Consider the following 13,470-nt stretch of genomic DNA (forward strand, 5'->3'; position numbering starts at 1 on the left):
GAATTAGTCAATAAATTATCTTAGCGATTGAACATATGAGGTACCCTTACAAGAAGTTAGACGGTTGGTTCATTTAGCCCAGTGCTGTTTGCTCTGCCTGCCAGCGACTCTTGTTCTCTTCCCGGCCCTTGTTAAGCGAGATCCTTGGCCGTGGCTCCCCATAGTAATGCCATTCCTGAGAGCTCCTGGGAGACAGTGTCTAGGTTTTGTACAAGCCAAAGTAAATCCACCAGCATTTATTTCTTTGTCTTTAGCAGGCCTTAAAATGAGGGAGGGCAGTCTCTGCACAAGCTGTCTGTGGCATACAAAATTACTGCTATTGTGGGGTGAACAAGAAATAGCAAAATGCCCGATCACAGAGTGCAATGAGTTGTTGTTGTTATGATGATGATGAGAGGAGGAAGTGAGTGTGTACAGGCAGACACAATACTTTGTACAGTGGTACCTCGGGTTAAGAACTTAATTCATTCTGGAGGTCCATTCTTAACCTGAAACTGTTCTTAACCTGAGGCACCATTTTAGCTAATGGGGCCTCCCGCTGCCGCCGTCGCGTGATTTCTGTTCTCATCCTGAAGCAAAGTTCTTAACCTGAGGTAGTATTTCTGGGTTAGCGGAGTCTATAACCTGAAGTGTCTGTAACCTGAAGCATCTGTAACCCAAGGTACCACTGTATGTGGTTCACAGAGGTGCATGAAACACAGGACAGGCAGGAACACCAGGCATACAAAAGCTGAAATGAGTGACTGGGTCTTTCTCTCGGGCCTTAGAGCTCAGCTTAGTTTTAGCCTACACTTGCAAGCAGAGTACAATGGTAGAACAGTCAGCACCCGGAAGTGCAGCCAGGAAAATTCACTTTGCACACTCCTCTTTGTGAAAATGACCTCCCGAATCGCCATCCTCCTCATCGTCGGCTAAAGGGTTTCGCGAAAATCTCTTGTCCTGATATTTAGAGCTTGACGCATAGGACTGTGAAGTGCGGCCTGTCCCCTTCAAGGAAGCTTCAATTTTCATTAAAAAGAAGCAGCAGCTTCGACTTCATGAAATCTCATTGGGGAGAAATATGATATACACACAGAAAGAGAGTTAAATAATTTCCCTTGCATTTTTTCCATATATTTCTATTTTCTGGCCAATGCGTTGCATCCCAAACCCCTAACCTGCTCCAGGGGGTCGTAGGGGGGCATGCCAGGGGTATGATTTATGTACGGCTAAACATGTGTAAAATATCCTTTCAGATCTTTGTGCATTCAGGAGAGAGCAGGTACGCTGTGACCATCTACAATCACATTCGGTTTGTGTCCTCATACGTTTGGCTGAACACCAGAACAGCGCCATTGTGACTCTCCTTGCATTATCCCATTATCAGAAAGCTATGTGTTTTCCAGGTCAAGGAGAGTCATGGCTGTTACCTCACTTCCTGTCACCCTGATGACAGAACAGCTAATGTCTGAACTTTGCTTTAGAACAACCGGGTGCAGGTTCCTCCCACAGCGAAGTCAGAGACACCCCCACCCCCACCAAAAAGCAGACACGCATTCTCGTTTAACAACTAATTGATTTATTTAACAATACAAATTTCTTTCTACCACTTGGTGTAAGCAGAGAAAAGTTCAGAAACAAAATTATTCTTATTTTTTTAAAGTTTAAATGTTTACACAAAAAAACCCCAACCTCTTACTTCAGTAAATATAAAATTTACAGACAAAAAAAACCTACATGAAAAAGAACAGGGTTGTGACAAACCAATGACAGAAAGAGAATTCAGACTCAATAATCAAATGTTTGGTAAAGAGGACAACGGGCAATAGTGAGGAAGCATCTCCCTTCAAAGGTTTCTGAAATCTGAGGTGCAAAATGAAACAAAGTACATTAAAAAGCAGAACAAGATTTTTAATTATACTCTATATTTTGCGACATAAATATTTGAAAGCTTTGTAGGTCACATATTTAATATGTGAAATATACAATTTGCGGCTCATTGTAAATCCATGGGAGTGTTGTACATGCAAAGTATGGGTTCATTTTTTTCCGGCATACGGGAACCAGCAAAATCTTTTGAGTCTCTCCCCACACTCTTACGATGCCTGGAAGTTGTAGGGCCTTAGTTCTCTTAAGTTATAGTGCAAACCTACAAAGCGTGCATGCAGTATAAACTCCACTCATTTTAGTGGGACCTTCCACGATCTATTGAAATGGATGAAGGTTGTCTAGCAGTAGCACCCTACAGATCACACCCTATATAATGTGCTCCCTTACAAAATGAGATGTAGGCCTACATCTCGCTGAGGTTTTTAGTGCTGCAGACTGAAGTCTGTGGCTCATATGACCAGAACTGCTGGGATACCTCATTCGGTAGAGCATGAGACTCTGAATCTCAGGCTCGTGGGTTCAAAAGATTCCTGCACGGTAGGTAGGGGGTTAGACTAGATCAGGGTTCCCCAAACTTAAGTCTCCAGCTGTTTTTGGACAACAAATCTCATCATCCCTAGCTAGCAGGACCAGTGGTGAGGGATGATGGGAACTGTAGTCCAAAAACAGCTGGAGATCCAAATTTGAGAAACCCTCAACTAGATGATCCTTGGGGTCCATTCCAACTCTACAATATGGAAAGTAATGGAGACTGAATACTTTCATGTACACAGAAATCTAGCATGCCAGGGATATAGCTAGGCTAAAATCCTGCCCTCCAACATTTAGTTTTCTATGTAGAGGGAACTTTTGTGTATTGTTCAAATGATGAGTCTCTTCTATATCTGCAGTTCCAAGGTGGCACATCCCAGAAACAGCCTAGCCACCTCAGTGAGGACTAGAATATTGTGAGAAACGTAGCACAGAACAGTCTGTTCACCTCTGCCAAACCAGACAGAACCCAAATTTTACAATGACTCTTCCATCAGGTTCTGAAATTGAACCTGAGCCGTTAACAAACCCCTCTCAAATGGCAAGTGAAAATGGCCTTCGATTGAGAGGTAAAATTGTTTCAGACTATGTAAGTATAGAGAATTAAGGAACATGGGTCTTGTGAGGTCAGACATGGAGATCAAATGTTTTACAGGCATGAACCTGCAACATGTTGAAGCCTCTGCATTCTGACAATACTTAGATAATTGCAAATACTGAAATGCAACTTCCAATAAATGCAAAGCGCATAACTGTTAAATGGAGGAGGTGCTCCGGAACTTCCAAAAATGCACAGAAGATCTGGTGGGTGAGGATTACAGATAGCAAATCAGTCATAAGAAAGCAGTTAAGGTCTTTCTGTTTCTAAGCTATAGGCTGCATCCAGTTGGCACCCCTCTGCTGACAGAGGGCCCTTTGATCTAGTGGAGCCTTCCGGGATTGAGTTGGTTCTTCAGGGATTTCCACTCTCACTTGATTTTCCAAAGGGTACCTCCAAGCCTCCAGGGTGGATTTTGGGAGGCTGGACTGTAGGGGAGGCCCAAGAGCTCTTTGATATCTGCTCAGCTGACAGAAGGCCCAGCTGGATCAATGAGTCTTTCTACCCATAGAGGGATATCAACTGGAAGCAACCCTTCGTCACCACCACAGAGAACATAAGGAAGAGAAAGTAATCGCCACCGAACAAGTTGCAAGAATTTCATGCCTGTGTCTAAGACTCGATTCATACACTGTTCCAATGAGTTTGTGGCTTGCATTGGGTGATATGTAGATACTTTTATTGAATGGATCATTTCCAGCTGGACAGCTCAGTTGGTTAGTGCATGGTACTGATAACATCAAGGTTGCAGGTTTGAACCCCATATGGGGCAGCTGCATATTCCTGCATTGCAGGGGGTTGGACTAGATGATCCTCAGGGTCCCTTCCAGCTCTATGAGTGCCAGTCACCTTAACGAAGATGGTGAAACGTGACACTTGTAATCCAAGCTGATCTAAATATCCACAGCATATACTACTTAACATGGAAGGAACAGAGCAGATTGGGGGTAGAAAATTAAGCTGCAAAGTCATGTAGTCAAAGTGTTGGTGTTGACCTTTAAAGCCCTAAACGGCCTCGGTCCTGTATACCTGAAGGAGCGTCTCCACCCCCATCGTTCAGCCCAGACACTGAGATCCAGCGCCGAGGGCCTTCTGGCGGTTCCCTCATTGCGAGAAGTGAGGTTACAGGGAACCAGACAGAGGGCCTTCACAGTAGTGGCACCCACCCTGTGGAACACCCGCCCTTCAGATGTGAAGGAAATAAGCAGCTATCCTATCTTTAAAAGACATCTGAAGGCAGCCCTGTTTAGGGAAGTTTTTAATATTTAATGCTGTACTGTTTTTAACACTTGATTGGGAGCCGCCCAGAGTGGCTGGGGAAACTCAGCCAGATGGGCGGGGTATAAATAATAAATTATTATCATAATTATTATTATGTATGAATCAGGCCTTAGTTGCAAAGGGTACCTTCTACCGGGAGATTCTCCTGAGCAATCTCCTGAGTGAAAATTGTGCAAAAACACGACTTTGGAGAGATTCCATTAATTTCACTGGGGCTTGTGCAGGAGACCATCCTGTTGGGTTGTACTCAGAACGACTAGTTAATTAGAACCTATGTTTCACTTATAAAAGTGCATTTGCCTCCACTATTGTTATTATTAATATTAATGTTCTAGTTTCTGATTTAACAGCTCACTGTTCATTCCACTTTGAGAAAAGCGGGTATACACAGCACGCAGCCAAGCTGCTTTGGAAGACAGTTTAACATGATTAGATAAACTGCAATTTTACACCTCCATCTAAACCACAGAACTGCCTGCAATCTGATATAAGTTATAATCTCAGCAAAATCCACAGCACCTTTTACGGGGGGGGGGCAGGGAATTAAGCCCACCAATTTGAAAACCTTTCCATTTTGACTTGCAAAAGCTAGCTCGTTTATGGTAAATTAGAAAGAGGGGAGGAAGAGAATAAACTGTAAAAAAATATCCATGAGGAAACCACATTATTAGGTGGGTTGCTCGAGGATTTGCTATGAATTAGCAAGGCACACAACTGCCCTGCCCCAACCAACATTTGTACCCCGCCATTGGCCCTATCAATAAAGGAAGACTGCAGATGATCATTTACCGATATAACCCATTCATAATATGGAATGCATGTAGCCACTTGCTAAACTTGTTGCGTATTATTTGTTTGGCCAAGGGGAGAGAAGAATCGTATCGCTCTCTAACTTCTGATCCGTGGAAGAACTGTGGCTAAGAGTCCCCTAGACATTTGCTTACGTGAGCACACGGTAGCCGTCTGCATCCATCCACCGCAGCAAACCCATTTGCACGGACATCACCATATATTAAGCATCAATTGCTCCTCAGCAGGTCTGTCTGTCTTTTAAATACAATGGAGGGCCAAACCAAAACAGTAGGCGTGCGATTTGCACTTGCATGCATGTTATTAAAATGGCGAAAAGCAGGCACAATAGGAGGGGGAGGATTTCAATCAGGACCATGGAGAGAGGTGGCTTAACCTTTTCCTCCCTTGCTGTGGTCCCAGCAATGGCGCCGTCAAAGCTCTAAGTCTGTGGGGAACGTCTATCCCAGGGCTGATAGCAGTTTACAGGTGTGTGTGTGTGAACGCACATATGGATTTTCATCAGGACTGTGGCAGGAGAGGAAAGGGTTATCCCACCTTTTAACATGCCATAATTCTGACCCCACCCCACTTTGCCCCTCTTGTTGCTTACCATTCATTTCTTTCAAATACTTGCATCTTTGATTTTTGATGCATTTACCTTTCATGGCTATGACAAGTGAAAAAAAAAAAAGAACGATACAAAATAAATAAACGTAAGATCCTGGAGGGTGGGGAGTGACTTATGATGGCTCCAGGTGGTTGTGGAATGATGATGATGGGATCTATCCATTCTCCCAGGCCTAAGATATTGCTGGTGCCTTAGACTTAACATGCAGAGAACTAGAATAGCAGAAGGTTCAGCATGAAGTTTGTCCCTCAGGAGCACCAGTCAGAGGCAAACTACAAGTCTAGACAAGAGCAATAGATCTTATGCTCAGGTTTTTCCTTTTCCCCTCATGCTGGCTTTCTGCCTGTGGGTGGGGGCACTGTGGGTGTCCGTCTCTAAACAGCCCTACATTCTAACCTGCTGTAGTATGCTTTAGATTTTTAGCTTCAAATATGAAAACAAAGAAACTATTCCTTGGGGGGAACATGTTTATTTGTGTTTGAGATGATACAGTGGATGCTCTCTTCTGAGCTACAAGGTGGTGGCGATGGGAGGGAAAGGGGGTGAAAGCTAAAGAAAAAAGAAAAAAAAGAGGGGAGGGGAAACCCTTTCATTACAAACCGACGAAGGTAGAAGTTTAAAACAGTTTTCACAACAGCATGTACCACATATCGGAAATAGATCTGGGCTTAATACAAATGACGTAATTTCCTAGTAATCTACAGCTACCTTTAATAACTTCATACAGATAATGAATTAGGCTAAAATGCACTATAATATTTGGTTGACTTCAGGAACGGTATCCTTAGTTACATCACAAAATACATTTTGATATCCCAAAGAAGCAAGACTTGCAAGTAGGCGTTTTAAACATAACTAATCTACAGCTACAAAGTTCTACTCTGGATAGCGTTTACCTTTTCCTTTCTGTTTCTCGTGGTTGGGGAGGGGAGGGGTTAAGGGTCGAGGGGAAGTGATATCCCCGTCTTTGAAAGGATAAAAGCAGAGAGTAGAATCAGTATAACATATACACAGAAGTCCGTATTGTAAAGGCTATAAAGATCGGTTGCACACTGCAGGGGCTGCCTTCGTGCACCTTGGCGCCGCACACCAAGCCGTCGGTTCGTGGCTTATGTTGCGTATCTCTTGGTCCACTGCCTGGCTATCCTGTCATGCTCGGCTCTGTTGGTCAGGTACTGAGTAGCTATGCTTCCTACCAGAGGATCAGCTGCAAGAGTTGGGTGCGTGGGGAAAGGGGGGGGGACGACAGGGGGAGAAATGGGAGGAGAGGGAGGGAGACGGCGCGTCAAGATCAGAGACACATCAGCATCACAATAGTTCACTTCGCCACACTTCTTTCCAACCTAAGCTGCGGGGCAGAACCTCCTCAAGGAAGCATTGTTCAAAAGACAAGGTGCTTGACCTAAATGTCAGCCGGAAAGAGAATGCGGACACTTCTGGACAAGAAGCAATTTTGTGTGTGTGTGTGGTTTGGTTCTCCAACAATGTCTTCCTTTTCTCTGTCAAAACTCTCCCCTTCCCCTGAACATTTCACACTGTGATTTTGTGAATGGTGCCCCCAGCACTCTCTCAACATTCAAAATGTGCCCTCTGGTCCAAAATGGCTGGCATTCCAAGGCAATCATCTATAGCAGTCTTTCTTATTCCACCTTTTTAAAGTAAGTTAGAGCTGGACAAACCTACAACTTTGTACATGGGAAGGTATCTCAAGGGCTCTGCAGATTTTGTGATTTAATCTTAAGCAAACTGGGAGTGCTGAGAGTGCATTCCGCCATTAAACTGAATGCAAAGTCTGAATCCGCGGCCAATTCTACTTCAAAGTCCAGGTATTCAGAGGTTTAAACACAACCTGAACAAAGAGGATCTGTTTCCAGGCCGCCCTGTGTAAAAGGAAAACAACCCACCTTTTCAACCTGAATTTTATCTCATCCCAGTCTGATCCCACATTTATGTAATTGTTTACAAAGTCAATGTACTTTGAACAATCTCCCACCCCCCCTTTTTTTACAACTGAGGCTAGGAATTGTTTTGACTCTGCTTACTTCCCAATTAGTAATTCCTGTCCTTTCAAAAAAACAAAAACAAAACAAAACAAGCCATTGCCTTACCAGGATTGCAGTCTGTTAAGAGAGAACAAATAGACAGCAAGACCTTTGAAATAGTTAAAGCAGGGCTCCAGTTGTCTTTCAGAATATCCAGACAGATGACTCCTTGACTGTTGATGTTGCAGTGATAGATCCTAGTGCGAAACGTAACCTAGAGGTAGAAGGGGGGGGGGTGTAAATTGCAGGGGGGGGGAGAGAGAATCATTACACGCTCTTCATGCACAGCTTGTTGCCAGCTTTTTGAAACCAGCCTTGAATTATTCACCCTCTGTGGGAGAAATTTTTTTCTATAGAGACCTTTCATTTCATTTCATTTTTTGTTGCTGCTGCTCATTCTGTAAGGCTCATCTGAAAAGTGGTTCCCCGCCACCGCCACTTTTCAAGCAGCTGCCTTGACTCATGTTTGCCATGTAGATCTCAATGTTAAAAGCTTTATTGCGGTTCACCCTCCCCTCCCTGGCAGGCATGCATACAGCATTTTGAAACCCCACTTTGAAACCACCACCACAACAACATAGGGGAATTTATTTTGTATTGTCCTTCTGTGCCTGGGAGATAGGCAAAACTGGCACTCAGATGACTAGCTCCGTTCCATTTCAGTGCATGTTAAGGCCAAAACATCAGAGAGAGATATAAAGTTATATAAATTTGCTGTTTGATCGCTGCAAAGGAGTCTGGAGTTTTGGGAGAAATGGGTTAAGGAGCCTGTGTGCAACTAAGCCAGCCCATTTAAATTGTTAGGGGAAATTTAAGTAAATAGTTCAGGGTGGCTAGAAAATAGCTGAAGACAATACAGTCAAACCTTGGTTCGCGAACGTCTTGTGAGTTGAACATTTTGGCTCCAGAATGCCACAAACCCGGAAGTGAGTGTTCCGGTTTGCAAACGTTCTTTGGAACCCAAACATCTGATGCCGGTTCCGGGTCTTCCAATTGGCTGCAGGAGCTTTCTGCAGCCAATTGGAAGCCATGCCTTGGTTTCCGAACGTTTTGGAAGCCGAACGGACTTCCGGAACGGATTCCGTTCAACTGCCAAGGTTACCACTGTAATAATAATAATAATAATAATAATAATAATAATAATAATAATTTATTATTTGTATTCCACCCATCTAGCTGGGTTTCCCCCACCACTCTGGGCAGCTTACAGCATATATAAAAAATTGTAAAACATCAGACTTAAAAAAATTCCCGATACAGGGCTGCCTTCTGATGTCTTCTAAAAGTCAGATTTTCAGTTGTTTATTTCCTTGAAATCTGATGGGAGGGCACCACTACTGAGAAGGCTCTCTGCCTGGTTCTCTGCAACCTCACTTCTTGCAGTGAGGGAACCACCAGCAGGTCCTCAGAGCTGGACCTCAGTGTCCAGTGACAAGCTCTCCAGAAGGCTAGAACCATCAGGGCTGAGGGAATGGGCCAACTAAGGTTAGGTGTGCCTGCCAGGGGGCAAGAACATTGGAAGATTCAGGGCGGACAAAGGGTAGAATCATAGGACTGTATTTTGAAGGGGGGAAATGAAATGATTCCTATGCCCCACAAATAACCCAGAGATGCATTTAAAATAAAAGGACACGTTCTACTCATGTAAAAACACACTGATTCCCGGACCGGATTTAGAAGGCAATTGGGCCGGATCTGGCCCCTGGGCCTTAGTTTGCCTACGCATGCTCTACCGACTGAGCTTCGTGCAGCACATGGTTAAACTTTGGGATTCACAACCACAGTATGCAGTGATGGGCACCAACTTGGATGCAGAGCAGCAGAGGAGCGAGGAAGGAACAGACGGCCCCCAACCATAGTCTTTGAATCAGGCCAACATAGGGGCTCTGGAGGACAACTAAGTATTTTCCAAGTTTCCCTAGAGTGATATAGAAATGAAATGAACACAATACTTTGGAACAGGAGATCTCTCTCACACACAAACACACAGGTTTGCATGTGCATGGGAACTATTCTATTGAACTTGGATAGTCTAAAACTATCACATGATCTGTCCAGCATTAACATTCCCATGGGAGATTTTCACGGATGGAACAGGGAGCTGCTCGCCTTCAAAGGACTTGAAAAACACTTATGTTTCCCCATTAGACGGCATCATTATGTGTGAGGCACACCACACTCTAATTTGTGTCATCATTCTGCTTTAATTGACTTTAACATTCTGTACAAACCCCGCGCAGAGTTGAAATGCATTAGTTACAGAAGGAATACTTTATGGCGCAAAGGGTAATCCAAACTCTTAATGGCACCGCACGCTAGAGGAAACAAACAAACCAAAACAGCAGTCCTTTCAATGCTTTTCCCTTTTCCTTTTTGCAGAGGGCGGTGCTTTTTAAAAAATAAATAAAAATGCATAACTCTGAGCAACTTTGTTCTGTTCCAAATTCAAGACCAGGCTCTTTGGCTTTTGCAGAACTGTGAGGACAGATTTCATTTCCTCCCTTTGCTAAGCCACGTGGGGACAGATGGACAGAGAAAAGATCTACTGTACACGATCCGGATAAATGCACAATTAGTTCCACACACAGGCTACCCTCTGCAGGATCAGACCAAGGAGCTCTCTAATTTACCACCCTGTTTCCTCATTTTTTTGGAAGTTCACAAGCAAGAAATGATGGCAGAATCACATCAAAAGGGGCCTTTGGGTTTGGGATCCCCCCTCCTCCAAAAAAACCCCAGTAGCACTCCATGCTGCATGGCCAACTATCTGGGAACTTTCAAAAGCAAGCTTGTGTGTGGAGGGTTTTTTGCTGGGTTTTTAAATCCAAAAGCCCACTGGGGATACCCAGTCTCTTGGGTATGTCAGAAATAGCTCTTTGGATCTCAGCCAGAATATACAACTTGTTAGACGAGGCACGAAACGGCAGGGGGAGCAGAGGTGAGGAGTTGGGATCTAGGTCCCTTGATTTTTGCGGCATGTCTTCAACAGATTAACCAGCTTCGCAAACCTAACATTTTGTCTTATTTGTACAACAGCAGATTTCTGAATCTTCTTCATCAAACATCTGCTACGCAGCTGCAATTTTTTAAACAAACATTTATGCTGGCATAAATCTCTCTACGATATGAGCGAGCACATGAAATTACACTCGGGACAATTTTGTGTGCCGTGTTTTCCATATTCCCAGCCCCCCCCCCTCACAAAATAAACAGGGTTAGACAAACAAATCACTAGCATAAACATTCTTTTGCAAATGATAATTGATTCCAACACGGAAGACTCAAATACACACAACTTTAGTCTTGTGGCTCTGCCCTTATGTACAGGGTTGGAGGAGGGGACAAGTATCTTCGGGGGCGGGGGCGGCATGATACATATTGGGTCGCCTGCCTCCCTCCTTGCACCTAAGCTGGATTTCCAACCTGGAACAAGCAATAGCCATTTCTCAAAAAGTATGCTATACTTAAGTGTAGAGCTATTCAAGCATTATTATGTGTAAAGGTAAAGATAAAAGGACCCTTGCCCATTAGGTCCAGTCGTGGCCGACTCTGGGGTTGCGGTGCTCATCTCACTTTATTGGCCGAGGGAGCCGGTGTACAGCTTCGGGGTCAAGTGGCCAGCATGACTAAGCTGCTTCTGGAGAACCAGAGCAGCACACGGAAATGCCGTTTACCTTCCCACTGGAGTGGTACCTATTTATCTACTTTGACATGCTTTTGAACTGCTAGGTTGGCAGGAGCAGGGACTGAGCGACGGGAGCTCACCCTGTCATGGGGATTCGAAGATCGGCCAGACCTAGGCTCTGTGGTTTAACCCACAGCGCCACCTGCGTCCCATTTATTATATGTAGTTTGGCCCTAATTTTCATTTGGCAGAACAGCATTAAGACCAGTATTCCTTAAAAAAAATTAAAAAATTAGATAATTAATATCAAGATGTAGTTCTTGAAATAGAAGGTCCCATTTGTTAGACCTTGCTTTTCCAAGTGATTTAACCCGCCTTATTGCAGAAGCAAAACAATTATGACAGATTTTGTCAACAGTTACCAGAAATATGAGTGGAAGTCAAGCAGTTCTCCGTAATCAAAACCACAATATTTGAGATTAATAAACAACTTTACAATTCAGCGTACATCTCATAAACTCTTAAATACTACTGGAATCAGTGGGACATAAGGGACTATACAAGATTTCAGAAAATATCATATTGTCCTCAACCTGTCAGTTTGCGAATTGCTTCGTTTGGGTTTTCCTAATTCGTGGGTACTTTCAAGTCTATTCACACTGGTACTTTTCTTTTCAGGTCACACGAATGCCAGCTAAGTGCCAACTAATTGTGGTCAAGATTGCAGAATGTCAGTTACTTTCAGTTTCAAGTTAAACTGCCTAAAGGTAAGAACTGGCTTTCAACACCCTCCTTATACGTTTATGGGCACTTATCAAAATCTCTGTAATTGGATCAAGTGGTCTTACAATGTTGCTTATGCAGAAAACGATAATGATTGACACAAGTCACTGAATACCCTCCAACGGGTCACTACAGAAAACGAGGATGTGCGTCACAGGCGCAAGATCACACCCCACATCTTTTGGGGCTGTGGCAAAGCACGTGTTTTGGGGCACTGTGCTCTCAAGAGAACAGTCCCCCAAAAAGGGATGTCCCGATTGAATCAGTTCAGTTGAGAGGTATGGTCACTGTACTAACTTCAATTGCTGAAGCTGCACTTTAGCTTGCTAAATCAAGAGTTTGACTCCATTCTCACATGAGGCTGAGGCTCTTGGTTTAATAAACCATACTTGCACATGAAGCCTGATCGCTCCTCCCCTGGAGAGAGTGGGGAAACAAACCAGAAAGCATATAGACACACCAGACCACAAGGTGCACCTAGTTTTTGGAGGCGGAAAACAAGAAAAAAATATATTCTGAATGTCAGAAGCCAGAACAGAAAGAGGGATCGCTACGCAGTGAAAGCAGCAATCCCTCTTGCTGTTCTGGCTTCTGGGAAAGCTGCACAGCCTGCATTCGCTCCATAAGACGCACACAAATTTCTCCTTACTTTTTAGGAGGGAAAAAGTGAGTCTTATAGAGCAAAAAATACGGTAACTTAATGCTACAGCCGAACCCAGCATTGTGGTTTGTTTTGCCCTAACAAACCACACTATTGCTTGCCTGCCCTAAGCCATGGCCTGGTGTTGACTTACTGATCATATCTTGGAGTGGAGCAAGCCATGATCCCAGGGTTCAGACCTAACACTAAGCTGTCCCCTTCCTGCTTTACTTACCTGCCTGTGTCAGGAAAAGAATGAAGTAGATGCAATTGGACTGTGTGCACAGCAAGGCTTATTATGCTAATAAACTTACCTTGCCATTACGTATGATGGCCACAGAGACCGGACAGGAGCACAAAGTTAGCTTAGTTCAAGCTGAGTGTTACGCTTCATTTCATCTCAGAATTTCCCTGCTTTGGGTAGTTAACTCACATTGCTTTAATAAAGCAACTGTTTCTTTGAAATGGTTAATTTTCTGTTTCAGTTTGAGGCAGCCGAAACACAGAGGTTTAGACCGGTGTTTCCCAAACTTGGGTCTCCGGCTGTTTCTGGATGACAGCTCCCATCATCCCTAGCTGGCAAGACCAGTGGTCAGGGATGATGGGAATTGTAGTCCAAAACAGCCAGAGACCTAAATTTGGGAAACACCGGTTTCCCAGAGACTCTAACACACTAGGCAG

General features: G+C 43.9%; 1 protein-coding gene and 2 long non-coding RNA genes across 5 annotated transcripts in view; 1 reads left to right on the top strand and 2 right to left on the bottom strand.

The window, feature by feature from the left end:
• The first annotated feature begins 1,242 nt into the window (after positions 1-1,242).
• On the top strand, positions 1,243-5,733 carry LOC309363377. Its single transcript, XR_014165312.1, has 2 exons — positions 1,243-3,981; positions 4,386-5,733. It is a non-coding gene; the product is annotated as an uncharacterized lncRNA (long non-coding RNA).
• LOC309363683 overlaps positions 4,806-13,470 on the bottom strand; it is a 365,021-nt gene continuing 356,356 nt past the window's right edge. The window contains exon 2 of the long non-coding RNA XR_014165537.1: positions 4,806-5,190. This is a non-coding gene — a long non-coding RNA (uncharacterized lncRNA). The remainder of the gene's footprint in view (positions 5,191-13,470) is intronic.
• Positions 6,149-13,470, bottom strand: part of UBE2E3 (ubiquitin conjugating enzyme E2 E3) — a 90,166-nt gene continuing 82,844 nt past the window's right edge. For all 3 annotated transcript variants that reach the window (XM_081899044.1, XM_081899045.1, XM_081899043.1), the window contains 2 exons: positions 7,808-7,955; positions 6,149-6,906 (listed from right to left, as the gene is read on the bottom strand). In XM_081899044.1, coding sequence (XP_081755170.1) covers positions 6,809-6,906; positions 7,808-7,955 — 246 coding nt within the window. In that variant the 3' untranslated portion in view covers positions 6,149-6,808. The remainder of the gene's footprint in view (positions 6,907-7,807; positions 7,956-13,470) is intronic.

The sequence above is a fragment of the Podarcis melisellensis genome (assembly GCF_964234715.1).
Source record: "Podarcis melisellensis genome assembly, chromosome: 1".
Taxonomy (NCBI): domain Eukaryota; kingdom Metazoa; phylum Chordata; class Lepidosauria; order Squamata; family Lacertidae; genus Podarcis; species Podarcis melisellensis.